Source organism: Canis lupus, chromosome 6 (assembly GCF_003254725.2).
Source record: "Canis lupus dingo isolate Sandy chromosome 6, ASM325472v2, whole genome shotgun sequence".
NCBI lineage: Eukaryota > Metazoa > Chordata > Mammalia > Carnivora > Canidae > Canis > Canis lupus.
The window spans coordinates 18,900,897-18,928,455 of NC_064248.1; the positions used below are offsets into that span (position 1 = coordinate 18,900,897).

A 27,559-nucleotide genomic window follows, 5' to 3' on the forward strand; every position below is an offset into this window, starting at 1 on the left:
TGATAATTGAAGGCACTCAAAACCACAAGAAGGAGGCTCTCAAGTGGGATGTGGAGAAAGGCCTCCTCAATGAAAAATTAACATTCATTGCTGGGGACAAGAGGAGGCCTCTAGGCTGTGTGCCCTGGAGACCTTGCTCATCCGCACTGAGATAAGGCTGTGGGAGTCAGTTGGCCAGGAACACCCTTCAGGGCTTAATCACAGATCCACAAACACAGGGAAGACCAATGGGTTTGTGTGTGGGGGTCATGGGTCTAGGGTTCAAAACTCCCTTAGTCACCATGTGATCCTGAGCAGGTCACCTCTTCTCACTGGGCCTCAGTTTCATCAGTGGCACAATGAGGACAGTTAGCAGACCTATGGGGTTATTGCAGAGATAGGCCAATAAAGTTTATGGAAGTGTTTCCTACAGACCCACATGTACAGCACAGTGTACTTCCCAATATGGGTGACCGCTGGATTAAAGAGGATTAGACACCATTGCTTAAGCGTCACCTCAGACCCCATGGATCAGAATCTCTACGGGTGGGGCTGCCCAGGTGACGTGAATGTGCTGTGGGGGCTGAGACCCACTGACCCCGGCCCAGCAAGGTGTGAGTAACCAACCACCAGGTGAGGACGACGCAGGCAGGAACACAGCACTCAGAGCAAAGCTCTGGGCTTGAGTTCTGAGGCTGTCACTTATTAGTGGTTGGCCTTGGAAAGCTCACTTCGCTTTTCTGATCATTCACCTCCTTGGCTTCCTTAAAAGAGGAAGAACATTGGAACTTGCCTTATAGGTCTGCTGTAAGGACAAAGGGGAGGAGTCATGTGGGAGCTTAGCCCACACCTCGTACCTGGTTGGCACTCAAAAATGCAAGCTGCTGGCATCAGCAGCACCCTGACGTGGCATCTTAGGTCTGTGGGAAAGGGGGCTTTGTCTTCTTCACCCACTGCATCCCTGGCATCGAAGAATGTGCCAGGCACATAGTGGGTGCTCAAAGAAAGACAGCTGTATAAATGAGTCACCATGATAGGATTGTGAGTCCATCTTGGGGTGGCCCCATCCCCTATCTGGAAGGGAGGATCATGCCACAAGAGGGGGCAGGAGGGTCCCTAGGCTCCCCCAACTCTCAAGGGCCAGCACTACACGAAGAGAGGACATCAGTAGGGTGCCCAGCCAGACCATGAGAATTCTCAGTGCTTGGATTATATTTCTATTCCCACAATGACCCTGCTCCTTATTCTAAAGCTATATGTCTTGACTCTGCCCTAGGTTTCCAGACCTGGTGCCATCCTCGGCGTTGGACTTTGCTGGGGGCTGTCCGAGAGTTGCGTCTTAAAGCTTCCTCTGCTTCTCGGAACAGGGTTCTTTGTCCACCATCTGTACCAGGGATGAAGGAAAGAGTCTCAGTGAGGCACCAATGACAAGTTCACACCCAAGGAGGATTCATGACTTCCACTGAAAATGCACACTAGTGTGCCCAAAGTCTTGTATATGAAGTGAGTTACTATAGTGCTGCTGATAGCAGCAGGGCATTAGAAAACAGCCAAATGCCCAGGAGAAAGGGAATGGGAAGTAAGTCACAGCTGAATGGGGCAGGTCTATATACAAAAGGAACAATCTCCGAGATATGGAAGCAGGGTACACGTGGTATGTACTACAGGCCAGCATTTGTATAAAAGAGGAGAGAAGGGAGAGAGATTTGTTGAATGAGTGAAGGTATTGCTGGTGACCCAAGTACAAAGACTCCTATTACCTGCACCTCCTTGAAACCTGGACCAAGAAAGGCCTGCTTTTCCCAACTAGTAGCAGGTTGGTCTGATTCCTCCTCCCCAAAAGCTAGGAGAATCATTCCATTTCCCTTGTTGCCCTGGGGGCTAGGAAGCTCATGCTAAACTCTAAGCTGAGTGGCCGTGGGTCTCCTGGAGGAAGGTTTTGGGACTTTGCTTTCTCCTTTTAGCTTTTTGTTGTTTTGACTTTTAGTGTCTACTAATGGCTTGGGATGGTTACTATACCCAAGAGTAAGGCAATGAATCAGAACAACACGAATCAAGATTATTGTGCAACGGGCATTTAACATTTCATATATTATTTAATCTTCCTGGCAAGCCTACAAGGTGGGACTAACTATTCCCACTTCATAGAAGAGGAAACTGAGAGTCAGAGAGGGCCCGACTGCCAGAGGTCTCAAAGCTAGACAGTGGCAGAACAGAGTTCAAACCCAGCTCTGCCTCATTCCAAATGCTCTTCCTATAATTTGGTAGCACACCAGCTTCTCAGACAAAGTGGCCTGCCTTCAAGGGTGCCCTACGGATGGGTGCCCTTGTCAGTTCCATTTAACAGAGGAGGAAGCAAAGGCCCAGAGTAACATGGCCAAATTGGGACCCGACCCCGTGTGCTCTGTCACTTCATTCACTTTACCACCAGGTCATTTCTGGTGCCTGTACTGGGCTAGCTGCTGGTGTGCTCCTGTTCCACTTCACAGACTCTCTGAGCTTTTAGTGCAGGACACATGGGATCGGTTTAAAGTCTGTGGAGTATGGATTAACTAAATTCAGAAATGAACAGTGGAATCAAATATCACACAGGGTTAGGTACTGAAGTGAAGACACAGCCAGTGAAAATCGAGTATAATTTAAATTATTCTAGACATTTCCTTCAATTACTGGCACTACGAAATGTAAAAGCCGGGAATTTAGTGCTCTGATCACCTCTGCCCTTGGGTAATGGAGGCCAGGGCTAAGTTTTAAAAGGTATAAAAAGGGATTTCTCTCTCTCATGCACACACTCCTGCTCTTTTCTCTCTCTCTCTCTTTTTTTTTTTTTTAAGAGAGAGAGAAAGTGCACGCACGTGCAAGCATGAGGAGAGGCAGAGGGAGAATCTTAAGCAGGCTCCATGCTCAGCACAGGTCTGACACCGGGGCTTGATTTCACAACCCTGAGATCATGATCTGAGCTGAAATCAAGCGTCAGACGCTTAACCAACTGGGCCACCCAGGTGCCCCAAGTTCTCTTTCTGCCAAAGTGGGTATAGTTAACTAGCTACTTGCTGGTAAGTTTATGTGCATGGGATAGGACTCCACTGTCCCAAATTTGTCAGTGTGTGGCTGGGCCCAGGGGGTCCTGTGCTCACCATGTGTTCCCTCGGCATGTGAGGCACTTCTGGTGAAGTCAGAGTGGACAGCTTTCCGGGGTGATGTCTTCAGCTCAGAATTGGCCCCATTGACGTAGACAGTGAAGCCCTGCTCCAAGTGCTCCAATCTCAATTGCATGGGGTCCTTGGTTTTCAAATGCTTTAATATCCTGGAAAAGAAACGATTCCTTGCTCCTTGTTATGTGAGCCTGGGCTGCCGCCCACCCCCATGCGGTGAGAGAACCGCTGCTCTGATGGGCAAAACGTCTCTAATCGGAGGCCGGGTGGCGGGTGCCCAGCTGTTCATCTACAAACAGCCTGTAAGAGGCCCATTACACACACGGAAAAGCAGCAAGGGGGAGATGGTTTCAGGCCCTGCAGGGGTGTTTCTGCTTTCGTGCTGAGGTTCAAACGCACGTTAGCGACAACGCAGGCACACACCGACCTCACCCCGCGGTGGCTGAGACATGTGTTAGCATTGCCACCACACAGCCTGGGTTTCCTGGGATGACCCCAATTTCATGCATCTCCACCTTGTGTGGATAGTGTTAACTTCTCCAGAGTATAACAAAACATGGGGTTAAGGATCTTAGGTTCTAAGCCTTTGCAAGAGGTTTCATAGAACATCTACAAATCAGAAAACATCCTCCATCACACCAGGCAGACTGACTTTTTCCTTCAGTAATAAATGTGTTCTCCAAAGCTCACCCCTGATATCTCAAATGTCATCATTTTATATTCTGATGCAGTGAAAGAATATATCAAAGCAGGCATTCGTTCAAGATTCATGATATGATTATCACCTTTTGGCTAAAAGGGTCTTGGCGTGAACATGGGTGGACCCCTAGTTCAAGTCTTCTCAAAAACCCAACCTCACTCCTCAGGCTCCATCCTTGGCCAACTCCTGATATGGCCAGTACCATAATCAGTGGGCAGCATCCTCGCCAGCCCCTCTGGAACCACTCCCATCTGTCGCCAAATCCTTCATTGTCTTTACAAACACCTCCATGCACCCCCACATCAATGAGATTTATTTCCACACAAGAAGAAATACAGACAACCAGCCCGCGTGGCAACCAGCATGCATCTTCTTTGTGATTAAACACATCACTACCAAACTGGCAAAATGCAAAATTTTAAACATAATTAGTAATCACATAAAGGGTGTGTAGTAAGTGCCAAACTCTGTTCTACCTGCTGTACTGATACGGTAGTTGGTTCTTGTTATTCGTGGTAGTTTTATTCTATGAAATCACCACAAATGCTGAGTTAGCGAATACCGAAACTTTGTCCCTAGGGGAAAATACAGGATTTGGTTCCTGTGAGCCTCTGCCGCAACACTTCATCAACTGATCAATACATAACCTTGCTGTGTGTTTCTGTTTAAAGGCACTTTATTTAATACATAGTTGATACACCTCACGGGCCAGCAGTGGCTCTAACTCAGGCCTGAGGGAAGCCCACCCAACACATTTGGGTATTTTCTGTATTTTCTGCGTAGAGACAATATAGTCTTCTTGCACTTAGAAACACCACGCGGTACTTCCGCACTATGCCTGGGGGCCAGTTTCAACAGCAAAATCACCACTAAAAAGCATAAAAATGTGTAAAACATGGCACTAAGTATATTGCAAAAAGGACACTTGCTTATGGAATAATGGCTGAAATAAGAAGAGGGAGTGTTCCCTTCTTCTACCAAAGGTGGGAATGTGCATGTTGGGCAACCAAAAATTTTTGCCATCCTGCACATGTCTTTGAATGCCCACAAAGGCATTGCAAATACTGACGAATAAATTTTAGTGAATAGGTGAATTCATATTTAGGGAACCTATGAATTATAGGGATTGACTATATTTAGACATTAATCTTCCCCAACAATCCTATGGGGTGATTACTTTTATCATCCCCATGCAATAGATAAGGAGAACGAGACACAGAGAGGTTATGTAACTTGCCCAAGGTCACACAGCTGGTATGGTGGTAGGGCAATCTGGCTCCAGTCTTCACCACAACAAAGACAACCTCTAAAGTTAGTGAGATGACATTGAAACTGGCAGACTTAGACATTGCTGGTAACTCACAGGACCTTCTCAGAAGTAATATGAAAATAGGGAAAATGCCATATGCTTGGTCTTCCCCTGGTAAACCCATTCCAGCAAATCACTTTTGACTGGGAACGATGTGTGGTTGTAACAAAACCCTGAAGGCAACCCAAATGTCCAACACCAGGGAAATGGAACCTGGGATCCCACACAGCTGAGATCATTACGAAGAATCTGTCCAAACGTGAGGAATGGCTTGTGATTGGTAGGGGGTGAAACAGATAGAATAAAAACAGTGCATGTGTGTTTATGTACAAAATTGGAAAAAAGTGTGTTTGTGGAACAGGAACGGAAGGTGATAAATGTGAAAATCCAATCAGTTGTTGAGGTAAGGTGGTGGCATTATGGGTGATTTCTTTGTTTGTTTTTTAAATGTTTCTTTGGCTGTTGATACATCCATCTTTTCAACAATCCTGGCAGGAACATTTATTACAGACTTCTTATCTCCTGCCGGCCTTGGAAGCCTGGGAGTTGATTGTTGGGCGGGCAACAGCATAAAACAGAAGGAAAACACAAGTAACTAAGAGGTGCTTTCCAAACACAGCGATAGTTGCCCTCTCTGGAGCAAACAATCGGAGGCTGCAGCAGGCAGCAGCAGGCCCTGGGGAGAGAGAGCGGGGAGCCCGAGCCCCGGGAGGAGCACAGAGAATGGAAAGTCTGACCACCCAGCCACAGGGCGCCTGCCTCCATCTCCCTCCCGAGACCGCCCCGTCTCTTGATGCTGCCTTGGTGGTTACGGTGACATCCCGCTACCGGCGTTCTGGGGCTGGCACTCCGTCGTGTGTGCTTCTCTTTAAGCAGAATGATTTATGAAAATGTGGATTTATGAAACTGATAAATGAGGAGATAATTATCCAGACTGTGAAAGGGATCGCTAAAGGAACTCCCCGACTGCAGCTGAGCTGTCAGTGATACGCATGTGGCATCAAAGAGAAGTGGTGTCTTTTTTTTTTTTTAATTGATAGCCTGCTTTGCATAAAAAGCAGCCCTCGGTATATGGGATTCAGAAAAATCAGACATGGTACCCGCCCTGTCGAAGATGGAGCCCCTGCCCACCTGGTGCCCTTAACACACACACTCTACTTTGTTACGGGTCTTGCTGGCTTCAGAGCACGTGGCTCACTGCCTCATCCTAGGGGAGACTACCTGTGTGTCTGTTTATTCTCCCTTCCTACCATGGGAATCTGACCCCTGCATATGGTTGGGGTCAGTGCTGAGGGTGAGGAATGCTCTTATGCCTCAACTCTGGAACAAGTGGTTCTTTTTTTTTTTTTTTAATTTTTTAAAAAAGATTTTATTTATTTATTCATGAGAGACACAAATAGAGAGAGAGGGAGAGAGGGAGAGATGCAGGTAGAGGGAGAAGCAGGCTCCATGTAGGGAGCCTGATGTCGGACTCGATCCTGGGACTCCAGAATCATGCCCTGGGCCGAAGGCGGCACTAAACTGCTGAGCCACCCAGGTTGCCCAGAACAAGTGGTTCTAAGGCCCTCAGGGTCTAGCAGGGTATAGAAGACATGGATATGCATTCTAACAGAGCTACTATGGACCCCATGCTCATCATTGGAGCTCTTTCTGTCTTATCCTATAAGTGACCTATGAGGCCACTTGTACAGAGAGAAAGTGGGAGTGTGACAAGGGACATGATTGGGTGGTCGGGGCACGAGCAGGGGCACAGCTGGCAAGAGGACATGGCCAAGGTCGAGCTGTAGGTGGTGCATCGCTCCTGGGTGTGGTCGTGCCTGTGTGGATGGTGGGATCACCTCAGCCTCAGACCACTGTGGCTGGTGGGTGACCAGGCTAGCCACGTGGCCGCTAGGACCTCAGTCACCCCAGAGGGCAACCAAGGGCTTCTCCAGGGGTCAAGCATTCAAGAAATACCCGGATTTCAGCTCAGGGTATTAACTGACATTAACATTAATATAATGATGATGATGGTGGTGGTGGTGGTAGTAATGATGACACCTGAGTGTTTGTCTCTCTTACTCCCTCACTGGCCCTGTGATTTAGGTCTTACCATTGGCCTGTTTTATAGATGAACTTGCCCAAGATCACAGAGCCCAGGAAGCTGCCAGGATTTCAATTCTGGTCCGCGAGGCTCCAGAGCCCACCTCCCAGACACACCATTGTGCTGTTTCTAGTCTCCTCACCACTTATCACAACACCAGGGCTGAGCAAGGAGAGTCCAGATGGGGAGGTGGTGGCATTTGAGACCAGCCCTGAAGGATGGTAAGGCGGAGGGCAGTGGTGCAAAGAGACTGCTGTTCCTCCCAGAACACTGGTGCTCACAGGCTCTAGTACTGGCCTGTTAAGATGTCAGCATCCCCCATCCGTGTGGGTGTAGGTGGTGCAGTGTGGAGGATGAAGCTCCACAGAGAAGGTTTTACCATTTCCTCAGTGTGTGTGTAACCTTTGGCAAGTCCCGACACCTCCTGGGCCTGTTCCTCTTCTGTAAAATGAGATCAAGAGTGCCTACCCCTCTTTGGGCTGACATGAGGATGGAGTGGGATACCAGGCTGCAGCTCCGGCTCAGAGACTGGCCCATGCCAACAGCCCCTCCCCCCCACCCCGGATGCTGGTTCTCCCGTTCCTTCTCTGCCTGAATCTCCTTTTGGGGCAGTGGGTTTACATCTCTCATGGGCATGTTTTCCTATACGTTTCCCTCAAACCACCTTTTCCAGAGAAGAAATAACACTACTGCTGGACTCCTGGATCTGGTCCAGCCCCCACCATCTAGAGGGATGTTTTACAGTCCTTCCCTGCCATCAGCCCTCCAGCACTCGGCCCAACCTGGTAGCTCTGTCGTGAGTGAGCCGGTCGGGTGTGATTACATCTATCATGAAGGTGAGTGACCAGAATCACTAAGGATCCTCTGGGAGGGTTCAGGCAGGAGTGACCTGGGACTGTCACATCCTCCTCTACCTCCCTTGGTCCTCTCCTGGAGCACATGATCACATTCTGCTTCTTTGGGAGTGGTTATAAATGGGTGGCCTTGTGCTCACCTGCCACTGCCAGGGCAGTTCCTCAAGGGCAAGGGCTGTGGGGCAGAAACCTGTTCAGTCTGCCTCGCCAGCAACTCTTCCCTATCCTCCAAACCAGCTCTTCGGATTCCTTTTGGGAACCGCTCTGTTCTTTCCTTTACTCTGTGTGGTCTGGGTGACACTCACTCCACTACCCAGGTGAAGGAGGTAGCCAAGGAGTGGCCAGTCAGGCCATGCCAGTTCGCCAGGCACCAGGGGCAACTGGCTCGGGGCTGAGGCTGGGGCCCTCCTCAGGAATTCAGCCCAACTATCCAGAAGTCCTCTCTTCTCCTTGAGGCAGGATGCAAGGGTGAGGCCACCGGTGGCTGCCTTGGCTCCCATGAAGGAGGCGCCAGCCTGAGATGAGTAGAGTCAGAGCCAAGTACCTGGATACAACTATACCTGAAGCCAGAACATTATCCCAGATTTCTTAATTTCATGAGCCAGTAAGTTTCCTTTTTTATTTAAGGTCCATTTACCTTGAGTTTCTGTCCTTCCTGTCTCCCAACCACCAGAGTACTAACTAATAAAGTTGATGCCTTCCTCATCACAATGCTCTCCTTCACGTTGTTGGTAGTGCTAAGCACCGAGAAGGCACTCAGTGAAATCCTGAATGAAGAAAAGAATACCACCCACAGCATTTGTGGCAGCTATGTTCTGGGCAGGACACTCCTGGGAACTGGCTCCAGTTTTTGCACACCCTCCTGTCTCAGGTCACAGGGCAACCCAGATAAGCAGGCTGGGTTTTCATTTCCCTCTGTGCACACCATAAAGCCCAGAGGCTGGCTTTCTACCAGGTCATATAACTAGATTTCCAAGTACACTGCGGTTTATTCCCACAAAACCCTTCATTGCAAAACTGGCAACTCTGGCAGATTTCTCCCCTCTTGATTATTTATGACAATATTAAACAAAACATAAATCAGAAAGTCCAGCCCAGCTCTACCACTTCCTGGCTGGATGACTTTGGACAAACAGCTCACTGCTCTGGGTCTTTTTTGTCTGGAAAATGGGTGCAGTGAATATAGCTACATCACATCAGGTGGGGGAGGATTAACTGAAGGGATGGGGCTCAAGTGCCTGCATGCAGGAGGCACCCCAGAAGAGGTGCCTCCAAAGCAACAACTGGTGGTAGCTCAGGGGGCCACCCACTTTTCATGTCTCCATTTGGAAGTGTTTCTAGCTCTACCTTCTGAGCTCCTGTCATCACGCCAGCTCCCTCTGGGTGACAACGTATCCCCCAAATTTTATGGCAACTCAGCTTTGACATATTTTTTAATTGCCTTTGTGCTGCAACCTTGTCTCTGGATATTCTCCTCTATGCTATCGGCTGGTAGCCCTTTGATGGTGCACTTATTGATCCGCTGATTAATGAGAAGCAATTTGCTCCTAAGGAACTATGACAATGTCCTCCCAGACAAGTCACACGTACATGATTAAACGATCACTCAGGTGTTCGGTGGCACCATCCAGCCTGCCAGGAATGGAATAAAAACACCCCGCTCCACGGCATTAATGATGATAAAAACCCATGCTGGGCTAATCAGCACAAGCCTCCCACTACCATAGGTGGAGCTGCCCCTGGGCTGGGGAGATGAGCACAGAGTGGCCTGGCACAGAGGAAGGACACTGTCTGGTATGTCTAGCTGCTCCTGGAAAGTTTACCTGTTCAGGAATTCACCACCAGGGGCCACACGGCCGGAATAGGGGCATCTAGCCACTGTGGGCTGGTGCTGTTAGAGATAGATCCCAGGCACCTTAGTGGAATTTAGTAAAAGGGTCGGTGCATGGGAATGCTAACTCCTGTATAAACCCGTCCGTGCAACATGCCAGCAGGGCCCCACCTGACAAGAATTGGGTGTTGGGACAGTCAGATGAGGGCTGAATGCACAACAAACAGGATGACAACTCCCAGGCTCTCTTGCCTGTAAGACCCCGAACTCATTCCTATAACACAAAGGCCCAGATTAGGGCTCTCCCCTCCCCACTCCCACAGGTCTGTTTTAGGGGCCTGCAGCATCCTGAGCATTGTTTTGAGTTTTAAGTTTTAATCTGAGTGCATTACCAACATTTTAAAATTCAGGAGATTTCACAACCCAAATCCAGATTTCCAGCTTCTCCAGCAGCCTTGGAAGATATGGACCCCTGGGCCCAGGCTCCCACAAACAACAACTGGCCTGAGCTGAGCAGCTGGGAAGTGAGAATCCCAGGTGCCCACCGACTCTACTGTGCTGTGCTGGCTTCCTTCACTCACTGCCCGGCCACTCCTAGCATCTGAGTTGCCAACCCAGCTTAACCTGAAACCTAAGGCCTGATAACAAACCACAGTGAACTGACTGCGAACCTCCACAGGCCCCATGAAGGCAGTGAAGAGGTGATGCCTCTTTCCAACCAGACCACACTGCTTTGCCCTCGATCACTAAACATTGCATCTACCATAGTTCTCCCCCCCCCCCCCCCCCCCCCGCCCGGAGGTAGCACACCAGAGTCAAAAATAAGTACCAACTAAACTTTAAATGACATATTGACCAACTTTAAACACAGATGTGAAACGACTCCACCTTGATCTAATGAGGCATGATTATAGGCTCAGATTTCAAGGGCCCGTCAAAGCTTGGGAGATGGCAGACTGGGCTATTCAGGTGACTAATGCACAGGCCCTGCCAGGTTCAAGCTTTTCCATGACAAAGCCACTGTCTCCCAGAACAGCAGCAGGAAAGCAAGAGGTGGTACTTATATGTGGAACAGTTTGCTACTGCTCAAAGATGCAATTAAATCAGTGAGGGGAGAAACAGGAGCTGGGATTGTAGATAATATTCCAAGCCTCTGAGTAGAGGCTGACTGCGCCCCATTCCTATGTGACACAGAGCCTGCATGCTGTCTAATAAATCGAAATCGGGTTTTTATTTGGCTAATATTAAGGGCTGCCATTGAGCAGGTTCATCTTACCGGTTCCTCTGCTGAAGCAATATTAAATACTCATCATGTTTCTCATCGAAGTCTGGCACCATGTCCTTAGTGTAAGCCTGAAATGAAGAAATCGAGCAGTGTGATATCGGAATGTGGGGAATTATTTACTGAGGCAGGAGGCTGAGAGGCCAGAGACTGAGCTTGACGAAGGCCTGGCTCCCTGGGCACATCACTCAGGCGACCCAGAGCCCCAGAGATGGTCTGAGGGTCCCATGGGTCTTGAACATACATAACCAACAGTCTATAGAAAGGAGGAGGCTGGTTCTCTGGTCTTGACACTGGTTGTTCCACCCGTGCCCTGTAAGAGCAGGGGCTTGGGCTAAATTTTAGCTTTTATGTTTTCTCCACATTCATTATTTAGCTACCTGAATTATCATAACCAGATGTGACCCAAATCAGTTGCTTAAGAAGGGATCTCATTCTTCTCTTGCCATGGCAAGAGGAATGCATGCTTATTAGAACTCAGTCATTATAAAAACATGATCCAGACAGTGAGGGCGCCTTTAAGAACAGACACTTGGGGGCTTAGACCTCCTCTTTGGGCAACAGAACTCTGGATTTCCTTTAAAGAACCACTCATCACCTTCCTTCAGTTCACTGACTTTGTGAGAGGCCCTAGAAACTTCCTTTGTTGGCCTCTTGGGTCATATGACCTTGGCCTTAGCCTTGACAATCCACACAGTGCTGCCTGCAACCACAGTGATTCACTGGTCTGTGCATGAGCCATGGCCTGAGCCAGGCCCTTGAAAGTCAGCCCTGAGCCTTTGCTGATCCTTTTGGGGGAAGAGCTGCTATCTTTCCATTGGGGAGGGGCTAGGCTGATGAGACACAGGCCTGGAACTATCTGAGAATGAGGTCAATAACAGAGAGAGCAGGTGCATCGAGAGATGGAGACAGATCCTTAAAGTCGTCACTTGACACCTTGGATCCACTCATGTCTGAAGAAGTATCTGGACAATTTAGTTCTTGCTTTAGAAGTTTCTGCTGAGTCTCTATCGTTTGTAGCCAAAAGAATTATGTCATATGTACCATAAACTGACCATTAGAGATAACCCCTATTCTAATTTTCTATAGCTTTATGGAGGGATAATTAATGCAGAATAAACTATACGTGTTTAAAGTGACATATGTATATGCCAGTAAAACCTCCATTATAACTTGATATATATTCCCCTAGATGTTTTTATCATATACATATACATACATATTTTTACATACATATTTATAAACACATACACAAACCCAGACATTCTTTTTTTTTTCTTTTGAGGGGGGCTCAATCTCATGACACTGAGATCATGACCTGAGCCAAAATCAAGAGTTGGACGCTTAACCAGCTGAGCCACCCAGGTGCCCCCACAGACATTGTTTTAAACAAAAATAGGATCATACTATAAACAATGCTCTTTAATTTTCTCTTTCTTAAATAACCTTTTGTTTTATTTTTTGCCAAGGGATGGATTAAAGAGACAATATAGGCTTGGTTCTGGTCACAAGTTTCATGGATTAAGTTTTAAAAGGCAAGTAAGACATTTGCAATAGAAATGCAGTTTGTGTGAAAATCCTAACTGCCACCATGGGAAGAAGAGAAAAGAAAATCCCCATCATTCTCCTCTTCTCAAAATCTGGCTTTAAGACCACAACCCTATCCACAGGTGACCCATAACCTCCTTAACCAAATATATATAAATAGCCTTTCCTGTGCTCCTCCTTTTCAGTTGCTCTGGGCCATGGAGGACTGCTGACCTCCCCGTCTGTCCCCAAATTCTCCTCCTTTGGCTTCTGCAGTTGTAAATGAGCCTCTCTGCCCTCCGATGCCTTGTCTGGCTTCCCTTCCCTTGTCTTGCACCGTCTCTGTCCATTTCACCCCTCTGGGCCTCTCTCCTCATCTTCTCTTTCCAGTTACGAGGAAATGGGCCCTCTGGATGGAAACCCGAGGTCACTCCTGGTCCAGTGCTGACAGCCCAATCCCCTCTCTTGTCTCCTTTCCTGTAGGACTTGTGTTGTTGCCATCTGCTTACGTCTTCCTTGTCATCCCACTTCCCACAACCTTTTTCCCCCACGCCCTACTCTTTGGGCCCACTTGGGGACAGGATGAAGTGCTCTCCTTTTCTCTCCTGTCCCAATGTCCCCAAAACTTCTGAGTTTCACTGGGGTTTCCTGCTAGCTCATCTGGCCAAACAATCAGGAAGTGGGCATGAGGAAGGAAATGTAAACAAACAAATTAGCAATAGTTGACCCTATTCTCTTATTTCCCTGGCTTCCTGAGATGCCAGGTGACTTCGTGCTCTCTGGGACTGAGCCCTGCCTCACTCGCCCTGAATGTGAGAAGAGCTCAACCTCAGCCCTCTGAGAGCTGTTTGCAGGACACTGGGTCTGGGGAGGATCGTCAGTCCCTTCCAAAATAGCATGTGTCTGATGTGGAGCATTTCCATATCCATGATTCTCCTTTGATCTTTGCAAGAGCTCTTAAAGTGGTTATTATTACCCATTTAAGATACAAAGAAACCCATCTCACGCATCTTCCGAGAACACCCATCCTACTCCATGGCAATTTACATAACCATTTTGAAATATCAAAATGACCACTGATAGATTATGGTGTAGAATGGACACTCAGTGACATTTTTAGATGAAATACAAGATGACAAAGAGAGCTCAGCTTGTGATGGGCTGCCCTAGGCTTGTACCTCAGACCATCCGAGAATGCATTTATTCGCCTCTGCCGGGAGAGTGATGTATCACAAAGCCTTGAACAGCACAGGCACACATCCAAACCGAACTTCTCACCAGCCCCGTGCTTTTCTGTGCTTCTCAAATGCTAGAACTAACATGCACACAAATCACCCGGGACTAGGTTGAAATGCAGGTTCTGACTCCGGGTAGGACTAGGGGGGAGGGGCCCATGTCTGCATTTCTAACAAGCTCACAGGCAATGCCCATGGGCCACAATTGGAGTAGCAAGGCCTGAGCCTAGCCCACCTCTAATCAGACGGTCTCTGAATTCGAGCTGGGGAGAACATGAGCTCTGAGACCAGGCCTGGCTCCAGAGTAGCAACACTGCCATTAGTTTATTCCTCTGTTAAAATGGAAGTAATAACAGTACCTGTCTGGTTGGATTTTTCTTTCCCGAATAGGGTTACATGTGGATTGGAAGCAATAACAGTGGAAGGGACTTGGCATAGTACGCCGCACATAGAAGGTTCTCAGTGACTATTTAGGTATATTTGCATTTATAGAGCTCCATTATTTAAATAGTACTATCTTAGCTTCCCCCCTTCCCCCCATGCTCATTCCTACCTGGCCGGCCTTAATTATTCTACTCCCTTTTCCAGAAATCTACTCCATCCCCTCCAGCCTCCACCCAAATCCTCTCCAGGGCCCAGCTGGGTTCCCAAAGCCTCCACGAAAACTTCCCTTGCCATTCTCGCCCCACTCTCTTCAGCTCATTCCGAAACCCTGCAATTAGCATTAAATTATATACAATACAATGTGCAATAGTACGTAATTAAGTGCTAAGTTGTTAGCATTTAACTATATATATTGCTCACCAATTATCTGGGGATTTGGAGACTTGGGGGTGAACCCTGAACTCCACTACATACCTTTGCTGAGCCTCAGTGGCCTTGGTCTGTAAACGGGGGTTAACAGTAAGGTCAGAGGGCAGCTCTACAGCTCCACTAGGAGAAAAGCAGAAGTGATTTAGGATCCTTTCCTGTCTTCTCACTGATTCCCCAGCCAGATTATAGGGGGAGGATAGGGGAAGAGTCTCAGCCTCACCACCATCCAGCTGTAGGATGGTGAGTACTGAGGCTGGCTAAGCACCAACTTGGTTCACTCTCACTCCCTCCAGCCCTAATCAGAAACCAGACACAGACCCTCCTCAGCACCACACACTTCACTTTGCGGAGGCTTTATGTGTCTGGCTAAACCTGGAGACGTTTGTATGGGAGGCACCCCTAGAAGGTGTGAGACCCCTATAAAGTGCCAACTTCATCATCACCATCTTCCAGCAAACATTGATCCAGTGTTGTCACACATGCACGAGGGTTTAACAAAAGCTTGGACCCACTGTGTGTACTCATCTATAGGCCATACTCAGACACCAGTCTGGGCCCTGCCCCGCATGGTCCTGTCGTGCCTGGTACGGGTGTTGTGCATCCAGTCAAGCAAACATACTAGCCAGGGGTCCTAATATTGAGGATGGTCTGCAGAGGCTTTTCGGAACACCCATTCGATTGAATGCATGAGGGTATTTTTCCGGGAAGAAAATCTGTAATTTTCAACAGATTACCCAAGGCATCTGAGACCAAAGAAAGAAGACAAATGATCATAATCAAATGTATAAAATGGTATGCCAAGGATTTGAATGAGGGACCTAGGAAGTCTCCCCAGGGCATGGCCAGGCCCTAGTCTCCCAGGGAAACAATCAGATACTCAAAACCTAACCATTTCTCCCCCACCTCCCTGCCACACCCTGGCTTGGGCCCCCTCATGCTCCTGCCCTCACCCCTGCAGTCTCTTCTCCCTGCCGCAGCTAGGGGGTCCTGATGAAAGCTAAGATAAATCATGTGACTCCTCTGCTCGGGACTCTTCACGGGTCCCAGTGGTCAGCAGGGCCCTGGGCCTCTACTCATGTCTCTGACCCACCTCCTACCACTCCTCTCCCCTCCCTTCATCCCAGGACCCTTGATACTCAGCATGCTCCAGCCTTAGAGCCTTCAACTCACCAGTCCTGCATGATATGCTGCTCTTCTCCCAGATAAATACCCAGATTGCTCACCTCCTTCAAGACTTGCCTCACATCTTACTTTCTCAGAGAGGTCCTCCCTGGCCACCCTATTTAAAATTGCAAGCCAGGGGCACCTGGGTGGCTCAGTTTGGTATCTGCCTTCCCAGGGTCATGATCCCAGGGTCCTGGGATCAAGCCCCACATCAGGCTCCCTGTTCAGTGGGGAGCCTGCTTCTCCCTTTCCCTCTGTCTGCTCCCCCTGCTTGTGCTCTCTCACTCTGTCAGATAAATAAATAAATAAATAAATAAATAAATAAATAAATAAAATCTTCTAAAATAAAATAAAATTGCAAGCTGTGCATCACATCTTCACTTCCAATCTCCCTAACATACTATCTCCTTTATCTCATTTACTACACCTCTTATGTATTAATTCCACGGAGGCAGGGACTGGGTCTGTTTTGATCATTTGTGTCTTCCAAGCCCCTAAGACAGTGCCGGGTGCACAATGCACCCTCCCTAAATACGGGTTGAGTGAATGAATAAATACAGACACATTTGAGCTGGGATTTTAAACCTGAAACATTTTCTGGCCCACAAGAAAAGGGAAAGGCATTCCAGGCAATAGGGTCAGTATGGGCAAAGGTGTGCGGGGGCGGGAGGAGGCTTGAAAAAGCTTGAAATGTTCCCAACTGGCCAGAAGTTGGGTTTGACAAGAGGTGGGTGTGGAGACTGCGCGAGTTAGCTATAGCAAAGGGTCTTTTTTTTTTTTTTTTTGAAGATTTATTTATTTATTTATTCAGAGAGAGCGAGAGAGAGGCAGAGACACAGGCAGAGGGAGAAACAGGCTCCATGCAGGAAGCCTGACATGGGACTCGATCCCGGGACTCCAGGATCACACCCCGGGCTTCAGGCGGCGCTAAACCGCTGTGCCACCGGGGCTGCCCTATAGCAAAGGGTCTTAAGGTGTTTGGATGTGACATGGACACAAAGTGTCAATACCACTACTGTTATCCTCATCATCTTTATCCCTGATGCCAGCCCCAGAGACGGTACAGAACCTTATCAATGGCCATACTATTAGTTCTCTTTAGGGGAAAAAATGGAATTGGAAAGAAATGCCGAGAATCGGCTATGCTTAAAGGTGCTTGACAGAGTCTATATTTCAGGAATCACATGCTCCTCTGAGGCCAGAATATTGGAATTCTCCTAAACAGGGCTGACTTAGCGAGTGCCAGTGTGTGAGCTGCATTAACAAGCAGCTGAGAGCTGCAGACTCCGTCTCCAGGGCTGGTGAATGCCGGGGACCTAGCCTCACTGGTGTCAGGTCCCAGCAGGGAAGAACACGAACTTTGGATGGTTTAATAATGAGGCCTGAGGCACTGCAGAGTTCACAGAGCCCCTCTTCTACCCTACCTCCCCCCAGGCTCACGCCCTAACCTGAGGGACAATTTAGGAGCAGAACCAATGCTCCAGATTACTGGGGCCCAGCTCTGCAGGCTGCCATAGCTGCCATTTCTTATGCTCTCTGGGGATGCTTATGGTGGCTGTGTGCAGTCATGCTACGCTCTGAGATCATTAAGCCCATTTTACAGGCTCTGAAAGCTGAGGCAAATGGCCTAATGGCCACAAAGCAACTAAGTGGAGCTAAGGCACATTTGCTATTTGTGTCGGCTCAGCGTCTATTTCATTTCCTTCTGGTTACATCACCTCGCTCTTCCTTTGGGAAACCACTTCTCCTCCACTCTCAGTCCATGTGGTACCCTGGCCAACCAGGGACTCCATCTCCCTGGCCATGTGACTGGCTCAGGGCTAGGCATGTGCCCTCATGCCAGGTCAACAGACTCAACCAAGGGATTGACTGGATTCACTGGACAAGTCCCCGTGCCTCTTCCCCCAGAATTATTAGCTGATAGGAACAGAGAGCTACTAGGGCCATCATGAAGGAAGTCATTTTTATCAACTGATTAGGTGTACCATGGTGAACATCCTTGTGTGTTTCATGGCGATATCTGTCCAAGAGTGACGCCAACACCAAGGCAGCTGGCTGCTGGGTTGAGGACAGAAAGAGATGGACCACAAGGAAACCAGATCCTCTTGATCATATTTAACTCCCATATCCAGCCATGCCTGAACCCAGATTTTAGCTACATACCTTTTTTTTTTTTAATATCTTATTTATTTATTCATGAGAGACACAGAGAGAAAGAGAAGGGCAGAGACACAGGCAGAGACAGGCAGAGGGAGAAGCAGGCCCCATGCAGGGAGCCTGACATGAGACTCGATCCCGGGTCTCCAGGATCATGCCCTGGGCTGAAGGCAGTGCTAAACTGCTGAGCCACCTGGGCTGCCCAGTCACATAGCTTTCTTTACTCAAGCCGATTTGAATGGTTTGTGTGTGTGGGAGAGAGAGAGATTCACAACACCTGAGTGAGTTCTGGGTGGCACAGCAGTAAAGCCAATACTCAGGACCGCCTGAATCTAAAGTCTGTTCTGTGACCTAAGGCTCAGAGGAGTAGTCAGTAGAGGATTACAATGATCCCTTAGGGAATGGTCTCAGTGATGGCCCTAAATCCACAATAAAAGACAATCCCAATGTATCCCAAAGTACTAAACTCCTATTCTCCCTTCAAAACCCACCCCCAAATGCCAACTGCTCTGTTCTCCTAACAATCCCATTCTTTAGAATGCCCATGATGTGTAGTTAAGTCCTTAATGCAGATTAGCCGAATGAAAAAGGATAGTTTTGAGCTTCCTTTTTTACCGTTCTTGCTAACAACATATCCCATCCTCAAAACAGGAACAAAAAATGCTCTGCATTCAGTATGCTCCATCACAAAAGAAGCTAAAGCATCGGCAGATACTACCCCCTAGAGGTTGGAGCGAAATAAGGCAAGGCACAGCAGCAAAGATTTGAGTTTCTCACGCCCTGGGTAGACTGGGTTAACAAAATCACATGCTTTGCACACACGAGATGAATAATCATAGGAAGAGTTTGGATTATTTCTCAAATACCTTAGACTTACACTGATTACTTCACTACCCTGCCATGTACCATCATTTATTGCTACCAACACACACCTGGAGATTTTATACTTGGTGCCAGGGTTTGTTGAACATCGATGCAGATCTAGAATCTAGGATTTCCTCCTGGACTTCAGGACACTGATACAGACACACTGTTGTCTCTGTGAAAATGTTTTTCTTACGTACCTACATAAAAAATCATTTTCAATCTGTATCTGCTAGAAAATAGTGAATGTTTCTTTTTAATTCTCAGAAAAGTTTTCTTGTAAGAATGCAATGTTGTGTTATAAACTATCTTTCAGGCTGGCAAATATAGATTTCTCTTTTTAATCCTGAATGAGTTTACTTTAAAAAAGGAAATTTCATATTAATGCCATAAATGGAAAATCATTATCACCTGCCATAAATAGAAGGCAGACATAAATATGGACCTACTGAAATAGCACATGTTTTACGAGCCACCTACAGTGCCGTGGAAGAAAGCGAACCACACACTGGGAAACTCCAAGCCACTCTGCAAGCTGGACAGCACTGACCTCATTTTACAAATTCATTTGTTCGCTCAATATTTATCGAACGCCTATTCTGGAGAAGAACAGTAAGCACATCAAAGTCTCCGCTATTACATTCTAATGAGAAGAGACAGGCAATAAAAAAAAATAAGTAAATAGGTAGTATTTCAGATGGTGCTAAGTGCTGCGGAGAATGGAAGGCTGGGGAGTGGGGGTGGGGGTGGGAGGTGCTATTTTAGCCATGGGGTGAGGGAAGGCCTCTGCTAAGGTGACATTCAAGAAGAGGCTGAAGGAAGTGAAAGAAAAGCTGTGGGAATCTGGATAAAGGGGTTTTCCAGGTGGCAGGAGCAACAAGTGCAAAGGTCCTGAGGTGGGAGCATGATGGCATGCTGGAGGAACAGAGTGAGCAAGGTGGGGCGAAGGGGAGGATTGGGGTGGACCAGGGCAGAGGCCATGCTGAGGACTCTGGCATTACTCTGAGGTACCAGGAAGCTCTTGGAGGGTTTTGAGAAGATGGCTTCACGGCATCGAGGTTTATGTGAGTTGGGATGGGCTGGGGCTAAGGAGAGCTCTGTAGGGGGTTTCGGCTGGCAGGATCCCTGGAAGCCCAGTCTGCAGCACTGATGGAAAAGGCCTGCTCACTTCTGCACTCTCAAGCTTGTGCTAAACTCATTCAGACGGCTGTTACGCGTCAGAGCCTTCCAATCCTGCAGGACGGGCCACTTAGCCTAGCTGGGATTTTCTCTTCTCCAATGTCTTTCACCACCACTTCATCTGCACCAACAACTTTTCCTTCTAAGGGAATGAATCTCCCACAGAACTCATCCATCCCCTGGTGGTCAGAAAGGATGCTCACCCCTTAGACAGGGGCCGCCTCTAGCCCTCTGAAGAGGCGGGAACACTCAGGGGCCCCTTTCTATTTATTCCACAAATATTCCTGGAGCTTCTCCTATGGGATGAGAGCTGTGCCAGAGACAAGCAGAGATGAATGGAATCTGGCTCCACCACCCTCCCTGACCTCACTCCTGCCTCCTCTGCCCTGCCCCCAGGCTCATAGCCCTTCTGGCTGTTTCTCAGAGCAGCTGAGCCCTTTTAGAAGGTCTCCTCCTTGCTTGTGGGCATGGGGGCCCTTCCTGGGGCCTCTCCTGACTCCCAAACCTTCTCTCTGAAAGTATCTCCATTTGTTAGTTTGTGGTATGGGCCGGGACAGCAGAGCCAAGAAAGGAGGGCTGTACCTCTCAGCCCCCAACCAGGGCCTGGCACACACAAGGAGCTCGCAGAGTATTGTGGGAAGGAGGGAACAAGAAAGAAAAGAAGGAAAGGAAGGCAGGAAGACGAGATCCCTGTCCTTAAAGAACTTAGCAGGGCGGTCCCTGAAACACAAATGCTTGGATGCCGTGGGATAATTGCTACCAACGGGAGGCATGAATGCCAAGGCCCAGGGCAGAGAGCGTGGATGCCAGGCACCACCCAGGGCTGGGCTGGCTCTACAGAGAAGAGGAGAGGAGACAGCGCCAGCTTGTAAAGGAGCTCACTAGATGGTCGGGGGAAGGCAGGGGAGGGACAGGAAGGGCATCCAGGCAGGGGATAAAGTGTGTAAAAGCATAGGGCAAGGAGCCCTGGAAGCGTGTCTGGGGGTTGGGATGGAAAATGTTCAGAGCACACTGGTTTGATCTCAGGGGATAGCCAGAGGGACTAGCCTCCGACATTTAAGGTCTGCTTTAGCCTGGTGAAGGGCAAAGCCCACCAAGTCAGTGACAGGTGCTGGGGTGGTGGCGGGGCGGGAAGGGGGGGAATCCCGAGGAAGGGAGGGGAATCTCATGCTCCAATCTGGGGCAGTAGAGTGGGCTTGAGGGCCTAAATTCCACATCCCCTCACCCACTACAGTCAAATGTTTGCCAGGTGAGCTCATGGAGATCTAGGATATAAGGAAAGCAGGTCATATCAGCTCCCATACCCCCATCCCCTCCCCCAGACGGCATGGGACCATGATCCTTTCCTTCCCTCTCTTTACCCCCTTGACCCCCCTCCTTCTTTTCCTCAGGAAAAGCTCTCAGGCTTCCTGAGCACCTCCTGGCCTGTGCCAGGACAAGTTCCCTCGCCTTTGGAGCTGATGCTTTTGGGAAGGCGCCCAATTTTAGACAAATGAGCCTGCCACCATATATATGTCGTGTACCATTTCAAGCACTCTGGAGGCAGATACAGGACACCCTGAGCAGTGTTACAGGGACACACATGATAACAGCAGGGGGGGCAGCTGGGGCTTCATGGAGGGCCAACACAGAACCAAAACATGAAGGGTAAACAAGGTAATTAGGGGCAGAGAAGAGAGTGTGTTCCAAGCAGAGTGGACACACATCGGAAGGCCATGTGGCAAGAAGGTGCAAATAACAGGAGGGACAAGAAAGCTCCGCGGGGCTGGAGACAGGAAGGGGAGTGGGGGAATGACATGGGCTGAGGGGCTGGACCACCAATGCCATGTGGTCCACAGCAAGATTTGCCCTCAACCCCAGGCCACCAGGAAGCCACAACAGGTTTTTGGAGCAGAGGTAGGGGACGTGGGAATAGGACGATGGAGGTGGCCAAGGATGGGTGCTAGGAGGAGGTAGGAGGCTGCTCTGGGTGTTCTGACAACAAGAGGGGTCAGCAAAAGGGGGAGGCAGGGAGAAGATACTTTCAAAGTGAAGGCACAGGGCTGGATGACGGTTTGGAGAAAGGACATGAAGGAGGAGAGATGCTGAAGGCTTGCAGTGTCTGGCCTGTGTAATGGGAGGCATGGCATTGTTATTCTCTGAGCACTGAAAGCTGGCAGGGAGCAGGGATGACTTTGGTTTGGGGCAGCTGTGTTGAGACACTGAGGCACCCAAGAGGAGTGGTTCATGGGCTAGCAGTTGGGTATAGAGGTTTGGGGTTCAAGGCTTCATGGCACAGTGAAGATGCACCTTCCTCCCTGCTCACCCCCATCCCAGGCAGGGTTAGGTCTGCCCCCAGTGGTGCTCCTGGCTCCTTCTCATGGACCGCTCTCTGTAGGAGCTCTCAGCCAAGCTGCTGTGGATGCAGCCCAGATGACTCCCAGGTACCGGGACCAGTGATGGTGGGCAGCTCACAGCTGATCCCTTCCCAGGAAGAAGCCAGGTGATGCTGGCTCTCAGACACGGGTTGATGCCAAGGGTACAAAGACTGAGGCTCCTTGTCGGAACTGGGAATGTCTCTGAAGCTCCACCCATCCCAGAGTTTACTTTGGGATTACCAAGGCCAGATTACCACTCAACTCCTTCCTCTGCCCAGTCTCACATCATTCCAGAGCCCCCCCCCCCCCAACAACATATCTCCCTCCTAGAGTCTGCTTCCTGGGGAGCCAAGATAGCACATCTTTCCTCCTTGACCATGAGCTTCCAGGGCACGGCTGAGTCTTGTTACATTAAAGACATTGACAAATGCATTTTGGACAGCATGAACAATAATGATTCAGCCAGGACTTCCTACATGGTCCGGAATGCAAATAAGACAGACCCAAGTCCCAAAACTATGACGAATTCCTTGCACCATAGGATCCAATTTTTAAAAATTTATTTATTTGAGAGAGAAGGAGAAGGAGAGAAAGGGAGAGGGAGAGAGCAGGAGCAGGGGGAGGGGCAGAGGGAGAATAAGAATCCTTAAACAGACTCCTTGCTGAGCCTGATGCAGGTCTCAATCCCTGCACCCTGAGATCATGACCCGAGCCAAAATCAAGAGCCAGTGGCCCAACCAATTGAGCCACCCAGGCGCCCCCACAGGACCCAATTTTTAATTCTGAAATATGGTTGCCATGGAGGTATATGACATAGGCCCTCAATTCCCGGGTCTTCATTGGACTGCCGAGCAGCTGGGAGGGGTGGCTGGGACTTGGCTCTGGAGCCAGATGTCTGGGTAGGAATCCCATCCTGCTTGAGTGAGTGGCAAATGGTACTTGTGTCTGAGTTTTCTTGGCTGTCAAACTAGGATGATGTTCTAGCAGCATAGTGCATAACAGCCAAAAAGCAGAAGCAACCCGGCTTGTCCTTCAATGGATGAATGGATAAACAGGGTGTGCTATCTCCATACAACAGAATGTTGTTAGGTCACAGAAAGGAATGGGGTGCTGACACACACTACAACATGGGTGGACCCCGAAAACATTATGCTCAGTGAGAGATGCCAGACATTTATATGAAATGTCCAGAACAAGCAAATCCACAGACAAAGAGAGCAGACTGATGGATGCCAGGGCCTGGGGGAAGGAGAAATAGGGAGTAACCACTAATGGGTACAGCTTTCTCTCTGGGGGGATATACACATTCTGGGATTAGGTAGTAACAATGATCGCACAGCACTATGAATATGCTAACTACCACTGAAATTGTGCACCTGAAAATGGTAAATTTTGTGTTACGGCAATTAGATCTCAATAAAAAACAAAAGAAATAGGTATGATGGAAAGCATCCCCCTTATAAACATAAACTGTTCAGAATACGGCCTGGCGTGTAATAGATGATCGTTACATGTTAGCAATAAAGATGATGCTGATTAGAAATATTCAGAAGTTTCTAGCTCCAGCAGCACAAAATCTGAACTCCTGGTGGACCCCCAACCCAGCTCTCTGAGCTAACCCTGAAGGCATTTTATACCACAGCGGACACCCACCTGAAATTCATGGGAAGATGACGTAATTGTTTTAAGGACGCCACTTTCCTTTGCCCGTGTGGGCTGTGGCTGAGCTAAACTGTTTCTGGGGAGAGCAGCTGGGTGTAGGATTTGGTCTGCCTCCAGAGAGGGGCTGCTATCACACCCTCAGAACAGGCGCTGGGTTGGTGACAATCACAACCCTGGTTGTGCGCCAACCTTAGATGCGGCGTCACGGGGGGGGCAGGCAAAGAATGTTGTCAGGCTGGTGGCGGGATAAGAGGCCCGATGAGTGAGGAGCTGGTCTGCTCTAATAAAAATAGTGTTTTTATAATGTCTTGACCAGTGTGTTTGTCAAAAGGGGATGACTTCAAGCTGGTGAGGAGGTCTAGGAATAGAAACTGGCTGGCAGGGAAGAAGCCAGGCTTGTGGGCTGTAGGAGAGACAGCATTTCGTTTGTGCAGGAGGAAAGGAAAGAGCAGGGAGGGTCTCTTCCAGCCCCTAGAGTAGCCTGTGTTCTGTCCCAAGGCTGGTTCTAAGAGTGGGACAGCAGCCCACAAATTCCATGGTCTCTGTTTCCTCCTCGCTCCTTACAACCCACAGCCCACTACTGAGCTCTGCTCTAAAACACAGATCTCTGTAGCTCCCCTCATTAAAAACCTGCCAAGGCTGGCGAGTCAGGTGGCAGAGGCACTTTGGGGGGCTGTATGGCAATATCTATCAAAACAAGACCAAACAAAACCTGGTATTGCTTCTATCTATTCAGACCCAGTCATTTCACTCCTTAGAAGACTCTGGAAAGACACAGGTGCCCGAGGAAAAATGTACAAAATGCTAATGCCCTCCCATTGGAAAAATGGCCAAATAACTCACAGTCTGGCCCTACCATACCATAACAAGTTAAAACAAACAAACAAACAAACAAATAAATAAAGACCTAGGTTCATTTGTAACACCAAGGATGGATCTCCAAGACATAGTTCAGGAAGGATAACTACGAGTTACAAAAGCACATCGCCCAACAACATATTCATTATGACACCATTTTGTTACGATACACACACTCCCAAAGCACGATGTGTATTTTACAGATACACTTGGGTATATGGAGGCCCAGAGAAAGGTCTGGAAGGGTGCATGCTCCCAACAACAGTTACAACAGAGGGGGAGACTGGGATTTGGGAGGAGTGGGAATTGGCAAAAGGGATTTTAAGCCTTATCTAGAGGCTTGAAAATAATTTTCTCAAGGAAGTTGTTTTCATGTATTACTTGTGTAACTAATGACCTCCACCCATCCTACTTCCCTTCTCAAAAAAGAAAAAAAAAAAAAAAAAAGAGGCGCCTGGGTGGCTCAGTCAGTTAGGCCTCTGACTCTTTTTTTTTTTATGAGTTTATTCATGAGAGACAGAGAGAGAGAGAGAGAGAGAGAGAGGCAGGGACATAGGCAGAAGGAGAGGCAGGTTCCCCTCAGGGAACTGGATTCTAGGACCCCAGGATCACGACCTGAGCCAAAGGCAGATGCTCAACCACTGAGCCACCCAGGTGCCCCAACCTCTGACTCTTGATTTTAGTTCAGGTCATGATCTCAGGGTCCAGAGATCCACTCCTGCTGTTTGGCTCCATGCTAAGCATAGAGCCTGCTTACAATTCTTTCTGTGTATGCCTCCCCAGCCTCCCCCAACCCATCTTCCCAACCCCACTAACCCTTGCTCTCTCTCTCAAAAAAAAAAAAAAAAAAAAAAATCAATGGTTTCACAGTCTAGATAGATGAAGCTTGACATGGCTTTCCCTTTGAATTCCAGATTTTCATATCCAGTTGCCTGCTCGAGGTCTTGACAGGTTTTAAGCTGAATTCCTGGTCTTCCCCCTAAAAGCTGTTCCCACCCCTTCCTGCTTCAGGAATTAATGAATCTTTTTTTCTGGGTACTCAGAACCTTAAAAGCCATTCTCGATCCCTCTCCTTCCCTCCCACCCAGAGCCAGTCCAACAGCAAGCCCACCTGGCTCTCCCTTCAGAGTGCTCAGGATCCAGCGCTTTCTCTATACCTCCACTGTCCCCGATCACAGCCATCATCACCTCCACGGGGGATTCTGCTGTAGCCCTCAGCCATCTCCAGCTTAGGCCCCTGCCCCAGAGTCTATTCTCTACACACATCCTGCTAAAATCTGTTTAGTTCTGACCTTCTCCTGCTCAAAATGCTCCTGTGGCTCCCTCCTCACTCAGACAAAAACCCAAGTCCTTATAAATGGCCACCAGGCCCTGTAAGACCCAGCATTTACCCCTGTGTCCTTGCCTCTCACCTCCTACCTCCCTGCCCCTGATCCCCCCCACCCAACTGGGCCACACAGTCTCCACCCTCAGGACTTTTGTCCTAGCTCCTCACCCCCTGGCCAACATCCTTTAGACTCTGATCCCTTCTCAGGAAGGTCCTCCTGAGGACCCCCTCCCATCCCCCATGCCCAGCACTCCCCACCCCCTTCCCTGCTTTGTTTTTTCTCTGATACCCTTCCTGTCTCACTTATTCATTTGTTCAGTGTCTACCTCTAGCCACCAGGACACAAGCTCCACAGATGTGTATCTACTTCTTCACTGCAGAACTGAGGGGACCCAGGACAGTGCCTGGGACATAGCAGGTACTTGACAAATATTTGTTAAGTCAATATATGAAGGTGTAAACAAAGTTTTCTCTCTGGGGCCTCAGTCACCCCCCCTTTGCTCAAAGTACCTATTCTTTGCTTCTCTCACAATGAACTACTTACTCGCTGGTCCTTCAAGCTCCTGTATATGCTCATGTGTTTGCAGTTGTTCTTCTTTGCCAGTTACTCCAATCCTCCTGTCCATTCACTGTTCCAGCTCCGATGTCCTTTCCTCCCTGAAACCCTGGCCAGCCCACGGCCCCCATCGCTGCCCTGTTGGCTCAGGTACAGGCTTTCTCCTCTGGACTCCTGTACCTTCTCCCTGGTCCAGAGTTGATAAACTGCTACCATTTATAGAACCAATTACTCTATGCTGACCACATGGAGTTTATATGTATTATCTCACTGAATCGTTTTAACAACTAATAAAGCAGGTATTTGCATAACCTCCACTTTACAGTTATGGAAACTGAGGCACAGAGAGTCACCAGTAGAAAAGTGAAACACCAGAATTTGAATCTAGCTTTACCAGACTCCAAAGACTGTAGTTATACTCTTAAGGATCAGGTCCCTCCACAAAGTTGTGAGTTCTGTAATGGCATCTGCTGAATCACTAAACAGGCAAATCAACAAGCCAAGGAATCTCAGAGCCCCGAGCTGGGGCTGGACCATGGTGATGGCACAAGGTGGCCCTTGAGCTCTCTGGCCTGAGACCATGGTCAGCTCTTACTGACCCCACCACAGAGGCCGCCCTGGGACAATGTGGCCCAGAATAAGAAGCATGTTATATTGACATAAGCTT

The 27,559-nt window shown here is 48.6% G+C and overlaps 1 protein-coding gene across 2 annotated transcripts in view; it reads right to left on the minus strand.

Moving 5' to 3' along the window:
- Positions 1-27,559, minus strand: part of KATNIP (katanin interacting protein) — a 195,083-nt gene that overhangs the window by 131,070 nt on the left and 36,454 nt on the right. Inside the window, exons 3-6 of one of the 2 annotated variants that reach the window (XM_025415662.3) lie at positions 14,814-14,888; positions 11,188-11,264; positions 3,117-3,286; positions 1,266-1,363 (exon numbers count right to left, since the gene is read on the minus strand). In XM_025415662.3, coding sequence (XP_025271447.1) covers positions 1,266-1,363; positions 3,117-3,286; positions 11,188-11,249 — 330 coding nt within the window. In that variant the 5' untranslated portion in view covers positions 11,250-11,264; positions 14,814-14,888. The remainder of the gene's footprint in view (positions 1-1,265; positions 1,364-3,116; positions 3,287-11,187; positions 11,265-14,813; positions 14,889-27,559) is intronic. The other variant, XM_025415663.3, reaches the window with a different exon arrangement.